Source organism: Nyctereutes procyonoides, unplaced genomic scaffold, assembly GCF_905146905.1.
Source record: "Nyctereutes procyonoides isolate TBG_1078 unplaced genomic scaffold, NYPRO_anot_genome, whole genome shotgun sequence".
Lineage (NCBI taxonomy): Eukaryota > Metazoa > Chordata > Mammalia > Carnivora > Canidae > Nyctereutes > Nyctereutes procyonoides.
Window position 1 is genome coordinate 12,325,592 of NW_026575134.1, and position 23,505 is coordinate 12,349,096.

Consider the following 23,505-nt stretch of genomic DNA (forward strand, 5'->3'; position numbering starts at 1 on the left):
CCAAGTCAGGCTCCCTGAGATGACCCTGCTTCTCCTTCTGCCTGTGTCTTTGCCTCTGTGTGTGTGTGTGTCTCATGAATAAATAAATAAAATCTTTTCAAAATTAAAAAATAAATGGATTATTAACCTTGCAACTTAACCAGTTGCTTCTTTAAGCCTTCTGCTGCTACACTTAGACTGCCTTCTATGCAGCTGTGTCTGTTGTGTTCAAGGGTTGCTCAGTTACGTGAAGGCCCAGGATGAATGCAAAAGGGGCACCTGTCATCCTACCACTGGCGATCTCCTGGTGGGTCGTGGCGCACAGCTCACAGCTTCTTCTACCTGCGGGCTGGACAGAGCCCAGAAATACTGCATCCTCGGCTACCTTGAGGTGGGTTAGGTCTTGGGTTATTTGTTGGGACATTATTGAGTCAATTACTTAGATTTTTCCGAGTACATCAGGGGCCAGCCAGGCAACACAAAAGGAGGACACATCACTCTCCTGAACATCAGAGGCACAGGTGATGTAATTCCAAGTCCAGGAACCTTGATGGATCAGGAAATAGGGAAGATCTGCTTCATCTATTTCTTTTTACTTTTAGAATTAGACAGAAAAGGCTCCTCGGTTCAGTCTTTGAAGGGAATTACTACACAACGTACTGTTCTACTTAATTGCATTAGTGATTCCCAGAATGTAGATTTATTTGACCCACCAGTGAGAACTGAAGATCCCTCAGGGTCTCAAGGCCATTACGTCAAATGTGAGTTCTCCTAGTCCTGTCTGGGGTAGAGAGGGGGCAGAGGTTGTAGAACGTTGGATCCCAATGCCACTTGGAAATTGTCTTGCGTTAAGGCCATAAGATCTCAACATGAACATATTTTGGTGCCTTTTTTTCCCCTTAAAGATCAATTTTATGTAAGGACAAGCTACTTAATAGTTTCTTCCTTCTTGGTACTCTGGGAGCAGAATAAGCATCCAAGGTCATGTAAGTACCATACCTGCCCAGAAGCCCAGGGCAATCACGTCAACCCCTTCTGAAAGAGGATGTGCAGGAAGGAAGTTGGACATAAGCCCAATATTGCTGGCCCAGGCTTTTCCATGTATTGTTCATTGAAAGCAACTCCTGGAGGTCTCTGGGAAATGCTTTGTATTCTAATTGGTTTCTAGTAAAAGAGGATGATTATAAATAAGTAGACAATACCTGAGCACTTAGCACTGTTCTAAGTTTGGGAAGTACTTGTGTCAGAAAGCAAATTCTCTACTTGTGCAAGGAAATGGCACTATAGAAGTTTTGTTGAATTCTAGGCCAGGTGGGATGGATGGCCCCTCAAGTGACTTTACAAATTCTAGGTTCTCTGGAAAAAGAAATAGTTCTCGTAACTAATAGTAGAAACTCTCCAATGTTGGCATTACCCATTTTTTTCTTCAGCCACTGGCATTTGCTTGCTGTTGCCATAGCCAACTCATGACATAGCCTGACAATAATTAGGAGTTGATACTCCTATCTTTCAAAGTCACACCTCCAAAGATAGAAGTAAATCAAACTTCAAGCTTGTTTTGTCTTGAGAATCCCACAGATTTTAAAATCTTAGAGCTGGAAAAAAATTCTCAAAAGATCTGGTCTACCAGTTCTAATCTACTTAAACATTTGTGCGCCGTGGAGGATAATTTTCTCCCCCATCTATGATCTAACAAATTGCTACCAAGCCAATTGAACATTCTTCTTGGAAGCTTCAAGTCAACATCAACCCACAGTGTTACCCAAGTTAGGACTCCCATATCCAACAACTAAGCATCCTTTGTAGCCAGGTCCATCAAAGACTATGCTTCTTAAAATGTTTACAGAATAAACCCCAAAGTTATATATTTTCCCCAATAATTTCCATAGTATTAGTGGAAATCTTTTGAAGTCTTGACATCTTTTGATGGAATCATAGGGCTTCTGCTGCTCTTTTAGGACAGGTCTGGGGCAAGCCTCTCCATATGCAGAATAGATCTCACTCCCATTGCTCCTTAATTTCCAAGCATTTTTCTTTTCAAGTATAAGGCTTATGGTGGCCAGTGATTCTAAGACGATTATATGGGCCTCTTGAAAGGCTGGTTTACTTTGACAGATGTTAGCTGAAATAGCCATCAAAATCACCACGCATGGGATCCCTGGGTGGCACAGCGGTTTGGCGCCTGCCTTTGGCCCAGGGCACGATCCTGGAATCCCGGGATCGAATCCCACGTCAGGCTCCCGGTGCATGGAGCCTGCTTCTCCCTCTGCTTGTGTCTCTGCCTCTCTCTCTCTCTCTCTGTATGACTATCGTAAATAAATTAAAAAAAAATTTTAAAAAAATAAAAAAAATAAAATCACCATGCATTCGTTCAACAAATTTTATTGAGTATCTACTAAGTGCCAGACACTGTTCTAGGCAAGGAGGATACAACCTTATATAAAACAAAGTTCTCCCCCTCATTAGGCTAAAACTCTAATGATGGAGACAGACAATAAAATAACAACAGTATATTATAGTCTCAAGTGGTGATAAGGGCTTAGAAAAATATTACAAAGCAGAGTAAAGGATAGAGAGTGGCAGAGGCATGAGGGTGGGGAGGTGGTAGTATTTTAGGTAGAAACCTCTCTGAGATGATAGCAGTTAAACAGAGACCTGAAGAAGGGAAAGAAAGGAGAGGGGACCAGAGAAGAGCTTGTGTCCACAGAGTTCCTGGTGAACTCAAGGAAGAATAAGAAGTGAGTGTAGCTCCAGTCGAGTGAATCAAGGGAAGACTCCATAGAGGGAAAGGCAAAGAGGTGGCCCTGGTCAGATTGTGTAGCCCTTGTAAGCCATGGTCAAGGCATAAAGTCAGAGTTTGCTGAATACCCACCAGTGCATCTGCTGTTGTAGGCAACTTCCGATGTAGGGTTATCATAAACAACCCCTGCCTGCTTCCTGGAAGCTTTGCAAAAAGGCTCCTCCAGAGTCCTGCAAGTATGAGCCAGGACCAGCTGTGCAGGCCATTGGCAGTCCTTTGGAAGTCCTGGGGAATTTCCTTAGGAGTGTTGACTAAGTACAGCTACAAGTAGGCACATTAAATTAGGCAAACCCAAAGGCCAGTCTTGGCAGTTGCAACCTTTGCAGGTCCATTCCAAGTAAGGTAGCTCCAATTAACTAAAAAAGACTTTCTAGTCTGCAAGAAAAGGGGGGCAGCCCTCTGTGTTATGAGTTTGATGAGAATCTTCTATGAAAACCACATATGTTGACATAGGGGTTTTGATCCTGGAAGTTCTTCTGCCAGAAACTATGTCTGAGAGAAAAAGAAGGATGATTGCAGATAACCTGGTGGCCAAATGTTTCGTTAATTTGGTGGCCAATTTTGTTAATTTCTTGCCAAATACTCAACTTCTGACTAAAGAAAGTAAGTCCTACTCAAAGACCACATCCTGATGATTTCTCTACAGTTTAACATAATCTCCAGATCATCTGCCTCTTGTAGAAGAAAAAAATGAGCTCCACATAAATTTGCATTTTTTATCCCGAATGTATCAATTTATAAAATTTCTGGGTCACATTTCTATTGCGTTTGTCATTGTAGTTAAGTACCTATTGATGGAAAAATTGATGTCTTGTTATTTCCTCTGCTTTTTATTTTTAGCCAGATTGAAAGACAAATATAGTAAGTACAGCTTGTTTTCAAATTCAGATCAACAATAAGTAATTCCGACCCTTTATTTTTTATTTAAATGATGGTCTTTTCCAGGGGGAGCAAAAATGCTTTGTCTGTGACTCGAGATTTCCATATGACCCGTACACCCAATCCCGCAGCCACACCATCGAGAATGTAATTACAAGTTTTGAACCAGAGAGAGAAAAGAAATGGTGGCAATCAGAAAATGGTATGATTAAGTTCCTTCCCAGGTTTTCATTTCTTTGCACTTTTAATAAGATGTCTTTCTCTCTGTATGATCTCAACGAATTCACAGCAAGGCGTCCCGTTGGAATGCAACAGCATCCATGGAGAATGTAAAGAACAGACTTTATTTTTATTCCAGGAAAGGTGACTTTCTTCCAGAGAATTCAAAGTGTATTTTAAGCACATAACTCAGAGGGCTCCACTCTGTCCATGTGCAGGAAGACAATATCTGTGCATCCTTTTGTTCTTTGTTAAAAAAAAAAAAAAGAAAAAATGGGATACTTACAAGGTGCTGGTAATTGAAGCCTAATATAAAACACACTGGTGTAAATGGAACCAACAGCCCCCCGGGGAAATCTGAGAGTTATTACCATGTACTTTTTTTCCTTCTGTAGCACAGGCAGGGAGAGAGAAAAAGAACATTTCATTTCTTGCTGCAAGCCAAATATTTTCATATAAAAATCGAATTGAAAGGGTAGTTGGGTACTGGCTGAACTTCTTCCCTTCTTGGATTTATGCCCTTCTCTGTTCATGAACAATTATGGTATTGAAGCTCATGCTGGCCCTGAGTATCTCTATTTCTGAGGTGCCCCGATCAGGACCCCACAGGGATTCCTCACATCCCACCCCAGCCTTGGGTCTTCTGTGCTTCAATGAATGGAGGCTGGCTCACTCATGATGGCTCTTCTTCAACACCAATCTGGAACCCTCAGCCCATGAAATGATTCCATTCACCACATCTCTATATGTTGTACTTGGGCTACAATCCCATAAATATATTTCCCACAGGGGATCTTAGACTGTTAGGGAAACGTGGGAATGAATTATCATAACGTAGGAGCATAATGCAGAGGGGAAGCATTATATGAGGCTGTTTTTCTTTGCCATCCATTGGACAAGCACGTGATGGGTGTCTACTAGAAGGCCAGCTCACTTTGGATTCTAGTTAATAATATCTAGTTGGGCTTTCCTTAGTACGTGTGGGGTGGCCTTTCAACAGCCACCTGCCTTCCCGGATGCCATGTTTGCTTAACATCTGTTTTAAACCACCTGTCCTGCATTGGTTCCCCATCTCCTCACAGAAAGAATGCCCCTCTGTCAAAGCTGATTGCATAGAATAAGGGTTCTCAGCCAAGAACTTTTGAGAGGGGGGAAAGGAGATGTCCATTCTAGAATGGGTGAGGAGCCCTTGACCCAGAGCCAGGAATGGGGCTGCTCTCTCAGACCAAACCTTCCCAAGGAATTTACTCTCCAATTAAAAAACTGCCTCCCATTCATTGCAGCCCAGGTACTGCTCTCGGAGCTGTACTCTCTGGTACTGGAGCGCCTCGCCACACGCGCTCCTGGGCACTCACCACGTGGCTGATCCAAATTGAGATGTGCCAGCAGCATAAAACCATTCCAGATTTCTAAGACTTAGTTTGGGGGTGGGGGTGGGGAATGAAGCATTATCAATAGTAAAATAAAGCATTTTTATTGTTTTTCAAATGTTGACTACATGTTATATATTTTGGATTGATATATTGGATTAAATACATTAAAATGAGTTTTGATATATTGGATTAAATATGTTAAAATTAGTTTCACCTGTTTATTTATACTTTTTTACATGTGGCCTCTAGAAAATCTTAAGTGACTCCCATTCCTACTGGACTGTGCCACCTTACAGCGATAGGGCTTCCATCATGTCCAGACTGGGGCCGACCCTTCCCATCGTGGCTGGGTGAATGGCAGCTGACCATCTCCGTGCAAAGCCCTGGCCAGGATACTTCTTTCTCCTCCATGGTCACAGAGGAGCTGCAGATCCTCACACCAAGGGGAATGAATAGTCCAGGCTGTGGTTTATGCTAAGTGGCAATAAAACTAGTCCAAATGACCGTTAAGCAGCTGCTAGACGAAAAGGGTGTGCCAATTTTTACCAGGCTCTGGGTTGCTAGCATCACATTTCCATGCAGTCAAGAGGTGAGTCCAGAAAAAACGAGCCCCTGCCTTCCACCTATGGGGAGCGGCCCGGAGTTCCCTTGGTGGTAATACTGCCACACAGTGGCCATGCGCACGGCCACCATAACCTGGATGTGGGCACAGTCAGTCCGGGGAAACCTAGCTTGCTCTCAAACAGCCCTTCTCCTGGGCATGCAGTGTCATGGGGAACGACTGGGAAAGACTAGGAAAGAGTGTTGATCCCCAGCCGTGTGATTTCAAACAGACTTATTATAGACAAGCCACAGTGAGGGATTAACATGGTCAATAGGGGCCTCTCAAAATCACTGATTTTCTTCTTTCTGGATTTTTCCGTAGGTGTTGATCATGTCAGCATCAGATTGGACCTAGAGGCATTATTTCAGTTCAGCCACCTTATTCTGACCTTTAAGGTACAGATCTGTGGGCTCGCCTGGGATTTCACTTCCTTGCTCCTGACAAGTAGCAGAGCACAGGAGGCCTTGTAAATCTCTACTCATGCTTTGTCATTTGGGTTTTGGTCCCTGAGTGGAAAACAAAACCAACAAAATTAAGCAAAAACAAAAACCCCAATGCTCATTAATGAATCACTTAGGTGGTTAACAAAAAAAAAAAAGGAAAGAAAAGAAAGAAGAAAGAAGAAAAGAAAGAAAGAAAGAAAGAAAGAAAGAAAGAAAAGGAAAGAGAAGGGAAGGAAAGGAAAGAGAAGGGAAGGAAAGGGAAGAGAAGGAAAGGAAAGGAAAGAGAAGGAAGAGAAGGAAAGGGAAGGGAAGGGAAGGGAAGGGAAGGGAAGGGAAGGGAAGGGAAGGGAAGGGAAGGGAAGGGAAAGGAAAGGAAAGGAAAGGAAAGGAAAGGAAAGGAAAGGAAAGGAAAGGAAAGGAAAGGAAAAAGGAAGAGTTACAAGATAGAGCAGATAGGAAACCACCTAGCAGTGGAATGATAGGGGCTGCAAGAACTAGAAAAATACTTTCTAGGAGAAAAAGGCAGAAAGTGGAAATTATTTAGGGAATTACAGAAAGGTTGTGATTGGAAAAGGTAGAAAAATGAAAGGATCCTTACTAAGCGTAGTTAGAAGCCAGAGAAACCCTTTGCTGTACTCATTCCCAAATCATTCATCAAAATTCTAATTTGTCATCAGGCTGGAAGCTGAGTTATGGTCATAAAAAAATGACAATAAAATTTTTAAAAGGTGTGGGGAAAAGCCCCACAAGTGTTTGCCCTCAAAGAGCACACAGTCTGGTCAAGGATACAAACATACAAAGAGATTTTAAATCTTAGTGTAAAATGATAAGTGCAGGAACTGACATGTGAGCCGAATGCTGGCAGGTTCCGTAATGGGGTGAACTCTGCTCTAAGGAATCAGAATAAGCTTCTCGGCAGATTTTGGAGGAATTTGCCAGAGAAAAGTGTTCTGGTCAAAGAAAACCACATACAAATTGCTGTAAAATATCAATTACAGTGGCTTTTAAACAACTGGTATTCTCTCCTCCTTCGATGAATAATTCACGGAGCCCACACACATCTTTTAAACAGAACCGAATTCTAGGCGAAGTAGACGCTCATCAAAGTTTGCCCCCTGATTGGAAAGAGATTTCCAGTCTCTTTGTGCTCATTGTGTGATAGGTTTTAAAAGATAAAGTTTGGAAAATGGAGATTGGGAAATATAAATATTCAGTCTGAAATGGATAATGAAACCTGCCTTTGTGAAGCATTACAAGTTTACCTCATGTTTTCCTAGACTTTTCGGCCTGCTGCAATGTTGGTTGAACGCTCCGCAGACTATGGACACACCTGGAAAGTGCTCAGATATTTTGCAAAAGACTGTGCTGCTTCCTTTCCCAATATCACATCGGCCAGGCCCAGGGAGTGGGAGACCTTGTTTGTGACTCCAAATACTCGGATATCGAACCCTCAACTGGTGGCGAGGTAGCATTTGCATTCTTGGATTTCCCTGATAGAAATTATACCTTTTTGGCTAATGCGGTTCTTTTAAATGAAAATTTAGGTAGCGGGGATCCCTGGGTGGCGCAGCGGTTTGGCGCCTGCCTTTGGCCCAGGGCGCGATCCTGGAGACCCGGGATCGAATCCCACGTCGGGCTCCTGGTGCATGGAGCCTGCTTTTCCCTCTGCCTATGTCTCTGCCTCTCTCTCTCTCTCTCTCTGTGACTATCATAAATAAATAAAAATTTTAAAAAAATGAAAAAAAAAGAAAATTTAGGTAGCATTTACTGAACTATAACTTGAGTTGTTGTTATTGTTTTAAAATGAACATGTCTAAATTGAAATGAGCCCTGTATTCATTTCAAACTCAGGAAGATAGTAAATGCCTCATAGGAAATAACTCTATGGGGGGCACCTGGCTGGCTCAGTCGGTTGAGCATCGGACTCTTGATCTCAGCTCAGGTCTTGTTCTCAGGGTCGTGAGTTCAAGCGCCATGGTGGGCTCCACGCTGGGTGTGGAGCCTACTTAAGAAAGCCAAGAAGAATGATTCTGCACAAGGGTGCTCGGCTAAGAGTGAGTGGAGACCGAGACCCAGGCTGGGCACCAGGGCACGAGCACCCAGAGGAGGGAGCATCCGCTGCTAACCCTTGGGATGGGCTAGCAGCACCCCTGGTGCTAAACCACCACCCAGACGGAATCTGCCAGGAGCTTCCCCTGAGCAAAGCTGGCGACTGGCAGAGGGTCAGAGGATGAGTGGGCCTGGGAGGTATTATTTTATTGGGTAGAATGAAAGAATTGGTGGCCGAAGGCAGCTCTAGAATTTGCTGCCAGACCCAGATCGATGACAACCTGCTGAACTGTGATCCCATCCCTCGACCCCAACCCCGGGCAGGAGCAGTCAGGACTTCTGTCTTTACGAACCACTTGGCCATGAAGAGCCAGAATGACTATTTAAGATCTTTCACTCATTTTCATCCCTGGCACTCAGAGTCACGTGAGAGCTCAAATAATAATCTGTATCCCACGCGGGGGTAGGCAGTGGCTCGGCCAATACGCTTCCGTGCGCGCATCTTTAACCCTGCTGTTGGCGTGCGATGCTTATACCTTCACCTACGTCTGTTTTACAGGTCGTTTTAAAGGTTCTGGATCCCAGCTTTGACATCGAAAACCCTTACAGCCCCGACATCCAGGGTATGAATCGTGCTCTCTGTTTTGGCACCGATGCCTTCCTAAAACTTTCCCGTTGGGAGCCCTCCTCGTCCCTGCGTGTCCACAGTGCACTGGGGACGTCGGGTGGGGAGAGATGCCTTGACCCGATGCCACCTAAGTGTGCCTTGCTTGGCTGTGTCGCTTTCTCTAGAGCTTGTGACGTTAACAAACCTGCGGATAAACTTTACCAAACTCCACACCCTGGGGGATACTTTGCTTGGAAGGAGGGAAGAGGATGCCCTTGAAAATTACTACTATGCTGTGCATGCGATGGTGGTGCGGGGCAGCTGCTTTTGCAACGGCCACGCCAGCGAGTGCGACCCGGTGCAGGAGGCCCGCGGAGACGTCTTCAGCCCGCCCGGCATGGTGAGCTGCCCCGCGACCCCAGGAGCAGCGGCCTGGCGCACCTGCTGCCCTGTGCTGTCCGACCCTACGTGGGCATCCACGGCCCACGCGACAGCTTTGCGTTGGGGCAGGTGTCATTCCAGCAGCTGGGGGCGGGGACCTTGGGGTCTCCTGTGGATCCTGCTACAGAGGAGGTCCTGAGCCGCGTGTATAGTTCATGATTTCTGGGGAGCTCCCTTTTTTGTGTACTTGTTTTTTTTTTTTTTTTTAGGGAATGGAGCTTTGGTGCCAAGGACCCATCATCCCACAAACATTTCTTGAAGGTACAGAGCCCGTACTCTGTGCCAGGAGGCCTGAGTGTCACCCACCACTGTAAAAACGGCCTCTTCATTCTTGCCCTGGGCATGATGAGTCCTAATCCTGACCTCTTCCCGGCTTGGGACGAGTCTTCAAAGAGTGATGTAGTAGAAGGATTGTGTTTTCTCACAGAGTCCCGAGAGTGCATCTATGAAATTTATTTTATTTTATTTTATTTTATTTTATTTTATTTTATATTTTTTACGAAATAATTTTAAAGTATTAGCCATGATCAGACAAGGCTGGAGGCCGAAGTTCTCGCACCTTCCCTGTCAGCTGCCTCATATTTCCCTAGAAATAGAGCTTCTCTCTTTGAACTTGGACATACAGGGTGTTTTTCAGAAAAACCCAGAGAATCACACATTTTTCTCCAGTTTCTTTGTTTTCTAATTCCCTCTCTTCCCTTTTGCTCCTCAACCACCCCCTACTCTCTCTCTCTCTCTCTCTCTCCCTCTCTCTCTCTCTCTTTCTCTCTCTCCCCATCCTGTTTGTCCCTGTGCCATGGGCTGCAATCTGTTGCCCTGAAACTAGAATTCAGAAAGGCCAAGAAATGTACTGCAAGTGTTTCCCGAACATCCTGCTTTTTTTTTTTTTCACAAGTTAAAAGCTGGGTAAGCAAATAATAAAGATAGTCAAGGTTGGTGTTGTCACTACCAAGGAAAAATGAGACACGGAGAGGTGCCCGGCCTGCTAGTTCATTTTTCACTTAAAGAACCCCAACGTCCTCCTTTCACACATGCAGGTGCACGGTCGGTGCGTCTGCCAGCACAATACAGACGGCCCGAACTGCGAGCGCTGCAAGGACTTCTTCCAGGATGCCCCGTGGAGGCCGGGAGCGGGTCCCCAGGACAGCACCTGCAGAGGTATGCGGAGAAGGTTCTCGGCCTGCACCCAGAGGGCTCTGCACTTCCTTCTCTTGAAGATAGTGTAGCTCGTTTCGGTGGAGCTGCAGGCAGCAGGGGTGTTGACCCAGGGCTCCGAGCTCCAGCTCTGGGATAGCTTCACGTCTCCGGTGACCCCCCATAGAAGAATACCGACTTCCCAAACCTTTGCACCAAAAATGAACGTTAATTTACAAAATGAGACACTATGCATGTCATGTGGTCCCTTTCTAGAGGAGGGGCAGAGCCACGTAACAGTGGCATCCGTGGGGACAGTGCCGCTCCAGCATCGGGCGAACCCCAGGTCTCGTACAGAGATCCCTACTGTGCTCCTGAGTAATCATACCCATGAACTGGGTATTTTTTTTCTTTTTTTTTTAAGACTTTTTAAAATTTTATTAATGAGAGAAACAGAGGCAGAGACTTAGGCAGAGGGAGAAGCAGACTCTCTGCAGGGAGCCTGATGCAGGACTCAATCCCAGGACTCCCAGGATCACACCCTGAGCCAAAAGCAGATGCTCAACCACTGAGCCACTCAGGCGTCCCCATTAGATGCATTTTATTTATTTATTTATTTATTTTTCTCTCTTTCAATTTTATTTTTATTTTTTTAAGGTGGGTATTTGTTGTTTCTTTTTTTTTTTAATTTTTTTATTGGAGTTCAATTTGCCAACATACAGCATAACACCCAGTGCTCATCCCATCACCCAGTCACCCCAACCCCCCGCCCACCTCCCCTTCCACTCCCCCTCGTTCATTTCCCAGAGTTAGGTGTCTCTCATGTTTTGTCACCCTCACTGATATTTCCACTCATTTTCTCTCCTTTCCCTTTATTCCCTTTCAGTAATTTTCACATTCCCCAAATGAATGAGACCATATGATGTTTGTCCTTCTCCGATTGACTTACTTCACTCAGCATAATACCCTCCAGGTCCCTCCACGTCGAAGCAAATGGTGGTCTTAAACACATAGGACAGACTAGAACCACGTCTAACAGGCTCTCTGTGTTTTTGGTCAAATATTGAGGCCAATAGGGGAGAAGGTTTTCTTGTAATGTGTCCGCTGCCTCTGAATTTTGATGGACTTCCCTACAAACTGGTTACTCAGCTTCTTCTCCCAGGCTGGGGTGGTGGGGAGGTGGGGAAGTAGGCTGTGAGGGAGTGAGAGGTGCCCGGAAGAGCTCTCCTGAAAACATCCCATCCATGAGAGTCACAGCTGGCAAGACCTAGCCCAGCAGAGCCTGAGATCCTTCTGTTTACACGGAAAACCCAACAAGGCGCAGCACCAACAGACTTCACCACCAGGACAGGCCAGGTCCCTTGCCCTGTTGCTCTGGCTGAGCCCAGCTGGGCTGCGAGTGACCTGCGGCCACTCTTCTCGCTCTCCTGCCCATAGAGACGGAGAAGCAGGCTGGCGCCAGCTGACACCTTGTCTGGGAGTCCCGGGCCCTGCAGAACGGATGATATAAGAAGTCAAGTTTACAAAGCCTAAGCCAGAGAAAGTCTTCTTTAGTGGAAAACAACAAAAATCACACTCCAGGCCTTCTGGAGCCTCCAAATGATTTACTTTTTTTTTTTTTTAAGATTTTATTTATTCATGAGAGACAGAGTGTGTGACACAGGCTCCATGCAGGGAGCCTGATGCGGGACTCGATCCCGGGACCCCAGGATCACACCCTGGGCTGAAGGCAGGTACTAAACCACTGAGCCACCCAGGGATCCCCATGATTTACTTTTTTCATTTGATATGTATTTTTTAAAAAAGCAAATGCTAAACTCAAGGAACACATATAACAGACAGTGTATGGGCGGAATCAGAGCACCAGAAAGATCCTTTGAAAGCACCTGTCCTCATCTGTGTGTACTTGGGGGAGCTCTAACAAGCGATGCGGGCTGCGGTGACTGGCGCTGGGAGGTCCGCGCGGTGTCCCCCAGGGCCTGGCCCATCTCTCACTGCCCCCTCCTTCCTCAGCCTGTCACTGCAACAGCCACTCTGACCGCTGTCACTTCGACATGACGGCCTACCTGAGCAGCGGCGGCCGCAGCGGAGGGGTGTGCGAAGCCTGTCGCCACAACACCGAGGGCCAGCACTGTGACCGCTGCAGGCCCCTCTTCTACAGGGACCCGCTCAAGGCCATGTCCGACCCTTACGCGTGCATCCGTGAGTCCCCGGCCTCGACCCGTCTCTTCTCTGCATGGGGGAGAGGCCCCCCCTTGGGCTGCCAGCCCCCCCTTCCCCCGCTCGGGTTAGCAGCATCCCCAAAGCGCCCAATTTAGGGACCTGGGGGGCTTGCAAAGCATCCAGCTCTAAGAGCTTTCATTGTCACCACCAGTTGGGCCAGATGATCTGGACCCACCCCGGTAGCCCCACGCCAGGGGCGACAGCGGTGAATCTGGACACTACTGGGATTGAGCCGGGAGGGGGCAGGTGGTTTCAGAAGGTGCCGCAGACACCTGCGTGTCCTGGAGGTCCCTGGGGGAGTGGCTGACCACAGATGACCTGACTCACCTTGGCTGCTGGCTGGCTCCACTGAGGATGTGCCAACTTCTCCACGTGCCAGAGCAATAGGCGTTCATTCAGCAGAAACTTTGGATTCTTTTTGGTTTTTTTTTTAAGATTTTATTTATTTATTCATGAGAGGCAGAGAGAGAGAGAGAGACAGAGACAGAGACACAAGCAGAGGGAGAAGCAGGCTCCATGCAGGGAGCCCGATGTGGGACTCGATCCCAGCACCCCAGGATCATGCCCTGGGCCGAAGGCAGGCGCTAAACCCCTGAGCCCCCCAGGGATTCCCTGAAACTTTGGGTTCTGTACTGGATCTTTCCCCAGGTTAGCCTGTAAGGGGAAGATCCTCTCTCCCGATGCTGGGCGGGGCGGCTGGGGGCAGCCCCAGTCAGTGCCCAGTAAGTCACATGACACATTCAACACTTCATGGTACAACAGGCCGCGCGGCGGATGACTTTGCCCAACGTCAGCCAGTGTAAGTGTTGTCAGCACCGCAAAGGCAGGCTAGACGTTGGGTAGGCTAGATGTATTAAATGTATTTTCTATTTATGAAATTTTCAGCTTATGAGGGGTTTATCAGCCCCACCTTAAGTCAAGGAAGATCCGTAGTGAAACTGGCTGCAACATCTGTCTGGCGGTAGACAATTCAGTTTTGCTGATAAGATGCATATACAGATATTACCTTCTTTTTTTTTAAGATTTATTTATTTACTTGAGAGAGAAAAAGAGAGCATGAGCAGGAGGGGTAGAGGGAAGGGTAGAGAGAGTCTTAAGCAGACTCCATGCTGAGCCCAGAGCCTGGTGCTTGGCTCCATCCCATGACCCTGAGACCAGGACCTGAGCTGAAACCCAGAGTCAGTGGCTTCATTTACTGCACCTCCCCTCCCCTCCCCTCCCCTCCCTTCCCCTCTCCTCTTCTTTTCTTTCAAGAGAGACAGCCCCCCACCTGTGCTTCTTTTGTTGAATCTTTAAAAAATCTTTCATTTTGCCTTTAATCTCAGCTTTTAAAAATGGAATATCTTGTACATATAAAAATAATAGAGAATAATATAATAAGCACCCTTATGCCCACCAGCAGCCGTGGCAAGAAAACATGGTATCTTACGCCATCGACTTCAGGACCTTAATGAAATATGACAAATACTGCTGGTGCCCCAGGCACACACCTGCTCCATCCGTTACCCTCCTTCCTGGGGATAAACTCACACATTTAGCAATAATTATCGTTACAATGCAGGCATACAAACAATATATGTTGGCTTGTTTTCAAACTTCAGATAAATAATAGCACGTGGTACATATCTTTGATTATTTGGTTCAACATTACATTTTGGAGATTTGTCAATGTTGGGTAGCCCTCATTCTCCAATGTTTTTTTTTTTTTCTCTCTCTCTCTCCAGGTGGTATTTATTTATTTACTTATTTATTTATTGTTGAAGTTCGATCTGCAACACATTCTCCAATGTTAATATCCATATGTAATATCTGTATGGAACTCTTTCTTCCCATAAATATCACATCTATTTGGCCATTTTGCTTTTGATGCTTCAAAAAACATTCTTGTATAGGCACATGCACAAAACCTGGCCCCAAGAGTCCTACCAAGGAATGGAATTGCTGAAACATAGGGTATGAACTTCTGCAAACTGACTACCCGATACCACATTGTTCCCCAAGTGGAGGTACCAACGAACACCCACACCCACAGTGTGAGTAACCCTGCTGCTCTGCGTCCTGGCCAACACGTAGCTTTGTCACACTTCCGTTTCTGCTAACGAGAGGTCATCTCATCATTACTGTAATTGGAATTTCCCCGCTGGAATGAGACCAGAGTGAGACAAGCAAAGCACCCAGGTCCCAGCACTTCGGGAAGGGTGATGTAAGTGATGTAAGCACAGGTTGACACCTGCTATGGGCACTAAGCTGACAGCAAACACTTCCTTACGGTCTGCGCCCCAGGCACCTTGCTCGTCTCACCCTGGCCCCAGCACTGCTGTTGACTCCTGGAGTAGATAAATACTCCAACTGGACTTCCAATACCAAGGGCCAGTTCCTGGGCTTGAGATCTTTCTCGACTTGCAGACTGACAAGTAGCTTGTTGTTAGTTCCATGGATGTGAGCAGAAGACCTGAAAGTCCCAGGTTAAGGCAAGGGACATCATTACTCGTGACACTGCAGGCAGCACAGTGTTTGTACTGGTGTGTGTACCCATGTCCCTAAGTCCTGAGTTCCACGGGGCAATTCCAAGGATGCTGGGTGGATCCTGCACACCTGATGAGTTTATGTCACAGCCAAGGAACACTGGGCTTGAAAGAGTCATTGCTTTTATTGCAAGGGGAAGATGTTATCTCCTCCTTTGAGGTAGCCTGCTGAAAACACAGGCTTGAGAAATAGTTGGCACACTCAGCAAAAATAAAGTTTGGAAGCCCGGGACCCATGGAAGGTTGTCTCTCCCGAGACACAGAAATCCTGCCTCTCGGGCTATATCATCAATATATTGTTATTTAGTGGGGAGGGGTTTGCTTTAAAAGTACTTCAAACTTCATGTAATCATAATACATGAAATGAAGTCATATACAGAGCTAATTCATAGCCACCTGAATATGCACAGCCTCCTAGATTTCACATTTTAAATCCTCACAGTGTAGAAAAAGCATAAATGAAGTTTTGGTTCAGATTACTTAGTTCATTACTTAGTAGGTTCAGATTACTTAGTAGGTGCATAACATTTTACCTTACATGACCTGTTTAAAATTGATAACAGAGAACTGAATTCTTTTTTTTTAAACATTTTATTTATTTATTCGTAGACACACAGAGAGAGAGGCAGAGACACAGGGAGAGGGAGAAGCAGGCTCCATGCAGGGAGCGCGACGTGGGACTCGATCCCGGGTCTCCAGGATCACACCCCAGGCTGCAGGCAGCGCCAAACCGCTGCACCTACTGGGGCTGCCCAGAACTGAATTCTTAAAACAAATATTTCTTTAAATCAGTGTCCTAAATGTCCTACATTTTTTTTGCCAGAACCTATAATCCATGCCCTACCGCCACACACACACGTGTACACCCACGTCTTTTATGAATGCTTTAAGCCCTATGCTTTTATACAAGAAGAAATTGCTCTCTTAGGTGGAATCAGGGGAAAATATAATGTTTTAAGACAGATAATCTAGGAATCTGGAAAGAGACTGGAAGTGACTAAGCCAGATTTTCACACTAACCAAAGTCTTGTTCCTTAAAAACCACTTATTATTGGGGCACCTGGGTGGCTCCGTCATTTAAGCGTCTGCCTTGGGCTCAGGTCATGATCCCAGGGTCCTGGGATGGAGCCCCATGTCAGGCTCCTAGGTCAGAAGGGAGACTGCTTCCCCTGCTCCCCCTGCTTGTGCTCTCTCCTTTGATTGCTCTCGCTCTCTCTGTCTCTCATATAAATAAAATCCTTTAAAAAAATCACTTAGTATTAACTTGATGATGCTTCTGAAGGGAACTAAGAAAATTAGTACTCAGATATGATGAAATCAAGAGGTTGTTCTTTATAAACAGGGAGGTTTTTTCTTAAGGAAGGGCAAATAAGGAGCTTGTAAAAACAACTTTCCTGAGCTTACCCGGTTTCCCTAAACACGCATTTATGTGTGTGGGACTATGTGTGTACAAATGGCATTTATTAAGACTGACTAGTCTCCTATTAAAAAAAAAACTCTAAATTGTCTGTGTTTGAGCCTAAATATTTACATAATCAGATTCCAGGCATAAGAGTTGACTGATTTTAAGTCTTCTGTGATTAAAACACGGTCAAATGTGATACAGAAAAAACACAAAGGTTTGGGAGATTTAACCCCTGGTAATGGGAGTTTGCTGGAGCTGTGTGACGCCAAGAAATTGTGTTGGACTTCTAGCCTCTCAGGGCCATAGCGCAGGGTTATCCCTGGGTAAAGTTACCAACTATTCACCCACAGCCCTTCCCCAAAGGATACTTCTGTCCAATATAATTGCATTAGATCCTGGAGCTCAGTGCTGACCCTCTGGAGTGTCTCCTGAACAAAGCTGACCTTTTTCCTTTTGGCTCCTTCTGAAATGAATTCAGTTTGTTCCTTCCTTTCTAGAAGCAAATGCATTTAATTAAAAGAAAATTCTGGCTTTCCCTAACTAAGCAGAACCGAATGCTATTTTTCCACATTAAGATTGTTTTTATTTTTATTTTTTAAAGATTTTATTTATTTATTCATGAGAGACACAGAGAGAGAGGCAGAGACACAGGCCCTGCAGGGAGCCTGATGTGGGACTCGATCCTGAGGTCTCCAGGATCATGCCCTGGGCTGAAGGCGGCACTAAACCGCTGAGCCACCTGGGCTGCCCCATAAATAAGATTTTATTACCAGTCACGCTCCAATAACAATTGAAAATTGAAAGGTTCTGTCAAACAACCACACATTTGCTTCAATACGCCAAACAGCTAGGTTTTTTCCCACCAAACTCACTAACCTAAATGGTTGTAATATAAACATACACAACATGGCTTTAGAGGGGAGGGGTTTGTTTTTATTCATCCAAAGTAATCATGTGTAAATGTGAACATTATTATTTCTGAGAATCAGGATATCCATTTTTAAAATCTTTATTGAGTTCCTTAGCAGTGGCATCCCTTGGAAACACAAGGATACAAGAGACCTTGGTACCAACAGACTTGTCCTCTCTACCCAAGCCACATGGACTGCTGGCCCGGCCCCTCCTGGACACGACCCCTCAAAAATAAGGGGGTCACTGCTGCACTGGGCACCTCTCACCGTCTGAGGGCTCTTCCTTATACTCACATCGAGCTCTGCCTGTTATGATTTCTCGCCTCCAAATTATTCATGCCGTCAGCACCCTCTTCCATCTCCTATCCTATCCTTCCTTTAGTTTGTACTGAACAAAGGGGGTCGCGGGGGTGGGGCACTTTTGTTGCTCTTTTGCTACAGGAGACCCTTTGTCTCATTTTGCAGGATCTCTTCACCCAAGCTTTGGCCCTGCCAGCAGATTTCCAAAAACAAAATGGGGATATAAATTTTTCTTGCTAGTCTCCCCCTATCTTTCTTGTAAACACTCCTTCCAGGATAAATTAAAGAGAACAATAGCATTTATCCTTACTTTTCTGTGATGGGAAAGGGCAAACTTACTTTCTTAACCAGACTTCAGAGATTTAGTAGACATGTAATGTTTTTTCTCTCATTCTCTCATGACCCTTGATGATATATATATATCTATATATGTAATATACATGTATATATTTTATATATAAATATAAAAAATATTTTTATATTTATACATATATGTAATATATATTTTTATATATAATATATTTTTATTTTTATATATTATATATTATATAAAATATATTTATATATTGCTTCTTTATATATAAATATATATAATTATATATTGCTTCTTTATATATTTATATATAAATATATAATTATATATATTGCTTTCTTCTATATTTATATATTTTATATATAAAATATATATTTTATATATAATATATTTTATATATAAAATATAAAAATATATAATATATTTATATATAGAATATATATTTAAAATATATAATATTTTATAATATATAATATTTTAAAATATAATATAAAATCTGTGTTTGATGTTTTTGTGTATTTCAGTACAGCATCCCACACTTGCCTCCAGACCTCACTCTCACCTTCGGAGTCTTGTTTCCTTTTTTTCAGTCTCTCTTTTATTGAGGTGAAATTGACATAACATAAAATTAACCATTTGACAATGAACAGCAATTTATTAGCCCAAAGTTGTGGGGTCAGCATCTCTATATAACTCTGAAACGTTTTCACACCCCCTAACTTAATCAGTGTATTCTTCACATCCAGTTTTCAAAAACAATCTATAGATAATGAAATTGTTCAACATTTCCCAAAGCCCGAGATCTGGGAGACATTTCTGAACAGCCCTAGCCCACTGGTCTAGCTCTTTAAACATTTAGTTTACTTAAACGTATTTAGTTATTTAAACAAAATAAAATAGTTACAGCGTGAGTAAAATGCTGTGTTTATATCTCTGGTTTCCCACAATTTGGAATTAACTAATGCATGTCTGTGTCCCCAGCTTGTGAATGTGACCCGGACGGGACCTTATCGGGTGGCATGTGTGTGAGCCACTCTGATCCTGCTTTGGGGGCTGTGGCCGGCCAGTGCTTGTGCAAGGAGAACGTGGAAGGAGCCAAGTGTGACCAGTGCAAGCCCAACCACCACACACTGAGCGCCACTGACCCTTTGGGTTGTCAGCGTAAGTCAGCGTGGCGGTGGGCCAGCCCGGATGAGGTTTAAGGCTTGAGGCTGTCTCTGTTGGCCCTAAAATTCGGTCGTATGGGAAATACCCAAGAGTATTGCCAGCCTCTGGGTTTTCTAAAGTGATGCAAAAAAAAAAAAAAAAAAAAAAAAAAAAAAACCCTCTCTCTGACCAGCACTGAGGAGGGTACTTGATGGGATGAGCACTGGGTGTTATACTATATGTTGACGAATTGAATCTAAATTTAAAAATGTAAAAAAAAAGACCAATAAAAATAAATAAGAAGTGTTTAAAAGGTAAGAACAAACAAAACAAACAAAACAAAACAAAAAAACTTACTGCAAATGTTAGTACTTTAGTGGAGATTTTTCTCCTGGAGGGCAGCCGAGACTATCATATGGTACCAGCAGGGGGCGCTCACATTTCCCTGCTGGAGCAAACCTGGGGAAAGGCCAAGAAATTAAATGCTAAATTGCAAAACCTTTAGAAAAATGGTCTCTGACTTGGACTTTCTCACACAAATTCGTTAAATTTACATTATGCATTTATGCATAGATTGATGACTTCATAAGCAGTCTTCAAGTAGTGGTTTCTTTTCCCTTTTTTAAAAACTATTTTTCTCCTTTCTTCCCATACCCCTCTTGGAATTGGTCCTACAATCCCTGGCAAAGAGAAGACAAAAAAACACAAAACACTAAAGAGCCAAGGGAGAGGTTGTGGGGAAATAGGAAGAGTCTAGGAGTTTTCTGGGGCCAAATGGGAAACCCTTGGCTCCAGGATCACAGAAATTTAGAGCTGCCTGGGGTCTCAGAGAGCTGCAGATTCCTCAAGGAATCCTGAGTAAATAATTTCCCTTTGGTCACAGCATCATGCTCTATATTTTTGCCCAGACAAGGAACTGTAGATTATTTGCATGCTTAGAGAACAGCATGCAGAATCCTAACTTCTTCTGGAGTTTAACGGCAACATTAAATTCCAGGCTAATAAATTATATAGTCAAGCCAATTCCCATCACACTTTTCATCACACCCAGGTGCTGCCCCTGGTTCAGTGCTAACCTGATGCCCTCCAAGAATAGGCCAAATAATTATTTTTTGGAGTTTTTTTCTTTTGTAACAGCTTCAGGGAGATATAGTTCACATGCCATATAATTTGCCCTTTGAAATACAACTCAGTGATGTCTATATTCAGAGTTGTGTAACCATCACTATAATCAATTTTAGAATATTTCTATTATCCCAAAAAAGAAACCCTTCACCCTATTTCTGTCTATATACCCAAAAGATTGAAAACAGTGTTGAAGACAGATCTGTACACTCATGTTCATAACAGCATTATTCACTGTAGCCAAAAAGTAGAAGCGATCCAAGTGTCCATCATGGATGAATGGGCACACAAAATGTGCCACATACACACCGGAGAATACTATTCAGCCTCAAGAAGGAAGTTGTGATACGGGCAACACCATGGATGAGCTTTGAAGAGGGTGGCTCAGTGAAATAAGTCAGTCACACAAGGACAACCGCTATAGGAGTCCACTTGCATAAGGTTCCTAGAGCAGTTAGGTCTATGGAAACAGAAAGTAGTGGTTGCCAAGGGCTTGGGAGAGGGAGGAAGGGGTAGAGACGGTGTTTGGTGGGCACAGAGTTTCGGTTTTGCAAGACGAAGAGCCCTGGAGGTTGGTTGCACAATAGTGTAGCTGTATGTAAAATGGTAAACTTTATGTCAAATGTATTTTACCATGAAAAGAAAAGGAGCCCCATTGCCTTTAGCTACCACCTCCCTACGTGCCCTTTTCTCCACCCCGGCCCTGGGCAAGCCCGACTCTCCTGTCTGTCCCTCTAGACTTTGCCCGTTGTGGACATTTCATACAAATGAAATCATCTAATATGTGATGCTTTGTGACTGGCTCCTTTCACGTAGCGACATGTTCTCAGGGGTCACCCATGTCATAGAGTGTGTCAGTCCCTGATTCCTTTTTATGGCTTAACAATAGTCCATTGTGTGGATGGATACTCCACATATTATTTATCCGTGCATCGTTTGATGGACATTGGGGTGGGTTCCATGAACAGTGGGGTTTTTTTCCTGCAGGGGAAATGTATAGCTTGCTCTGGTAGCCAATTCCTTAGCCTCACAACACAGGCAGGACTCAGAGATGCCTATGGGTGGCAGAGGAAGAGGAGGGAGAAAATGGGAAAAAGGAACAAGGCGGTAAGAAGAGAGAGGGGAGGATAGCTGCATCTGCCCCAAAAGGAGCCAGCAATGATGACCACGACACTCAGAAACCCTTGCCCTGAGTCCAGCCGGCTGACCCCTCACCCCCGGGCATCACTCAGGATGACCGTGCTAGCCACCCCAGCTTGCACACCTTCTAAGTCGTCTCCTCCCAGTTGCCATCCAGCAGAACCGCAGGGGCTCTGGAAGCGTCTGGGCCTGGCTGTCCTGTGCGGGGTTGTGTGCACCGTAGTAACCATGTGCCAGGTCCGGCTGCTCTGTATCCTTGTGGCCACATGTTTGGCTCAGTGTGAGCCATGAGGGACAAGAGGGGGGTAAAGAAAAATGGGAATAATTGCATTTGCTGTGTTTTCAGCCTGCAACTGCCACCCCTCCGGGAGTGCGCTGCTCCCAGCCTGCGACGTGGATACAGGCCAGTGCCTGTGCCAGCCCTTTGCCACCGGGCCACGCTGTGAAGAATGCGCTGTATGTATGTGCTGAGGAGTTCCCTTTGGTGAGGTTGCTCGGGGTCCTCCTGCCACCGCTCAGGGGGGACTCGGTCTCGTGGATGGCTCTCCTTGTCCCTGGGTATTTCCGTCCTCCCTGCTAGAGGTCGTTTCCACGCCAGAAATCAGCAAAAGCCACTCACCAGCCCCCACCCTTCGGCAGAGAGCCGGTTGTTGACATTTATCAGCACACCAGCTTTTTTGTACCAACTTGGACTGAACTGACTCGGGCACCGATGTCAGAGGTTTCATGCACTGTCCTCCCGAAATGCCAGGCAGTAGACTTTGAAGGTCCATCTGCTCCCCTTTCTCAGCCCGCCAGATCATGGAGCCTTTTCTTCTGTCCTTGGCCTGCAGTCCCTTTATCGCCCCTGCGACTCCTTGCCGAAAATTACCTTGGACAGGCTCATTCAAAAAACCCCACCCAAACCAAGCCGCAGGTTTAAATGTGTTGTTGATTCCCGTGGGAAATAAACGCCTGGATTTTTCACACACCCCGCTCAACATAGGAGCGTGGATGTCTAAAATTAGTCAAATACAAGCTTTTTTACACCATAAGAAATGTGTCATGCAGTGAGGGAGTTCAAATCCAGCTCTTCCCTTTGTTCTTCAATCTTGGCAGCCCACCCTGACATTTTAGACACACACACACACACACACACACACACACACACAAAATAAAAATAAAAAGCTTAACCTAATAAAAGAACAGTGACCTTGACGTGTCGGAAGAAATGTAGCCGATAAATAAGAAACATATGCCTGTTACAACATAGCTTTTGTGCTAATATTTTAAGTCATTTTACTGAAAACATATGAGGATGGGGCCCAGGAGGTGGGGGAAGAAAGGCAGGAAGTACATATGGAGGGGGAGGCCTCTGAGGCAGGGCAGGGGACCTAGAAGTGTTGGGGGGAAGCCAGGCCCAGCTTCATGGCCGTGGGGGAGCAGGGGCTGCGGGGCTGTTCACGGGGTCAAACGCAGACTCCACAGCAGATGGTGTCGGACATGCCCTAGACTCAGGCTGACTTTGTTCGTTGGCTCTTTTCTGGCCACTGTGCTGTTAACTCAATTGTGTTTGCAAGAGGCAAATAACTGAGCAGGGGCCACCCTGTGGGGGCTTGTCCCTTGTGGCCGATCCCACGTACCCACCAGGTGCCCTGCTTGGCCTTGTGTCAGGGCGCCCGGGGCCTGCGCAGAGCCCCCCACGCCACAGGGAGTTTTCACAACCACATCCTGAGCGAGGCCCTTCGTGGCACATCGTTTGGACCCAGACTGCAGTTTAGTTTTGGGAAAAATATCAGAAATCCTTTGCTGCGTTTTGTGACAAGTTACGTCAACTTTGAATGTTTAAAATACATCTTTTTGGGTAAAATCAGGCATCAACTTTTACCAAGATAACAACAACAACAGAA

At 45.0% G+C, this 23,505-nt stretch overlaps 1 protein-coding gene across 1 annotated transcript in view; it reads left to right on the forward strand.

Moving 5' to 3' along the window:
• The window catches only part of LAMB4 (laminin subunit beta 4), a 102,035-nt gene that overhangs the window by 13,102 nt on the left and 65,428 nt on the right, over window positions 1–23,505 (forward strand). The window contains 11 exon segments of the mRNA XM_055301043.1: window positions 213–370; window positions 3,725–3,860; window positions 6,176–6,249; window positions 7,575–7,683; window positions 7,686–7,762; window positions 8,906–8,969; window positions 9,139–9,353; window positions 10,432–10,552; window positions 12,542–12,730; window positions 19,187–19,366; window positions 21,963–22,072. Of these exon segments, the coding sequence (XP_055157018.1) occupies window positions 213–370; window positions 3,725–3,860; window positions 6,176–6,249; window positions 7,575–7,683; window positions 7,686–7,762; window positions 8,906–8,969; window positions 9,139–9,353; window positions 10,432–10,552; window positions 12,542–12,730; window positions 19,187–19,366; window positions 21,963–22,072 (1,433 nt within the window).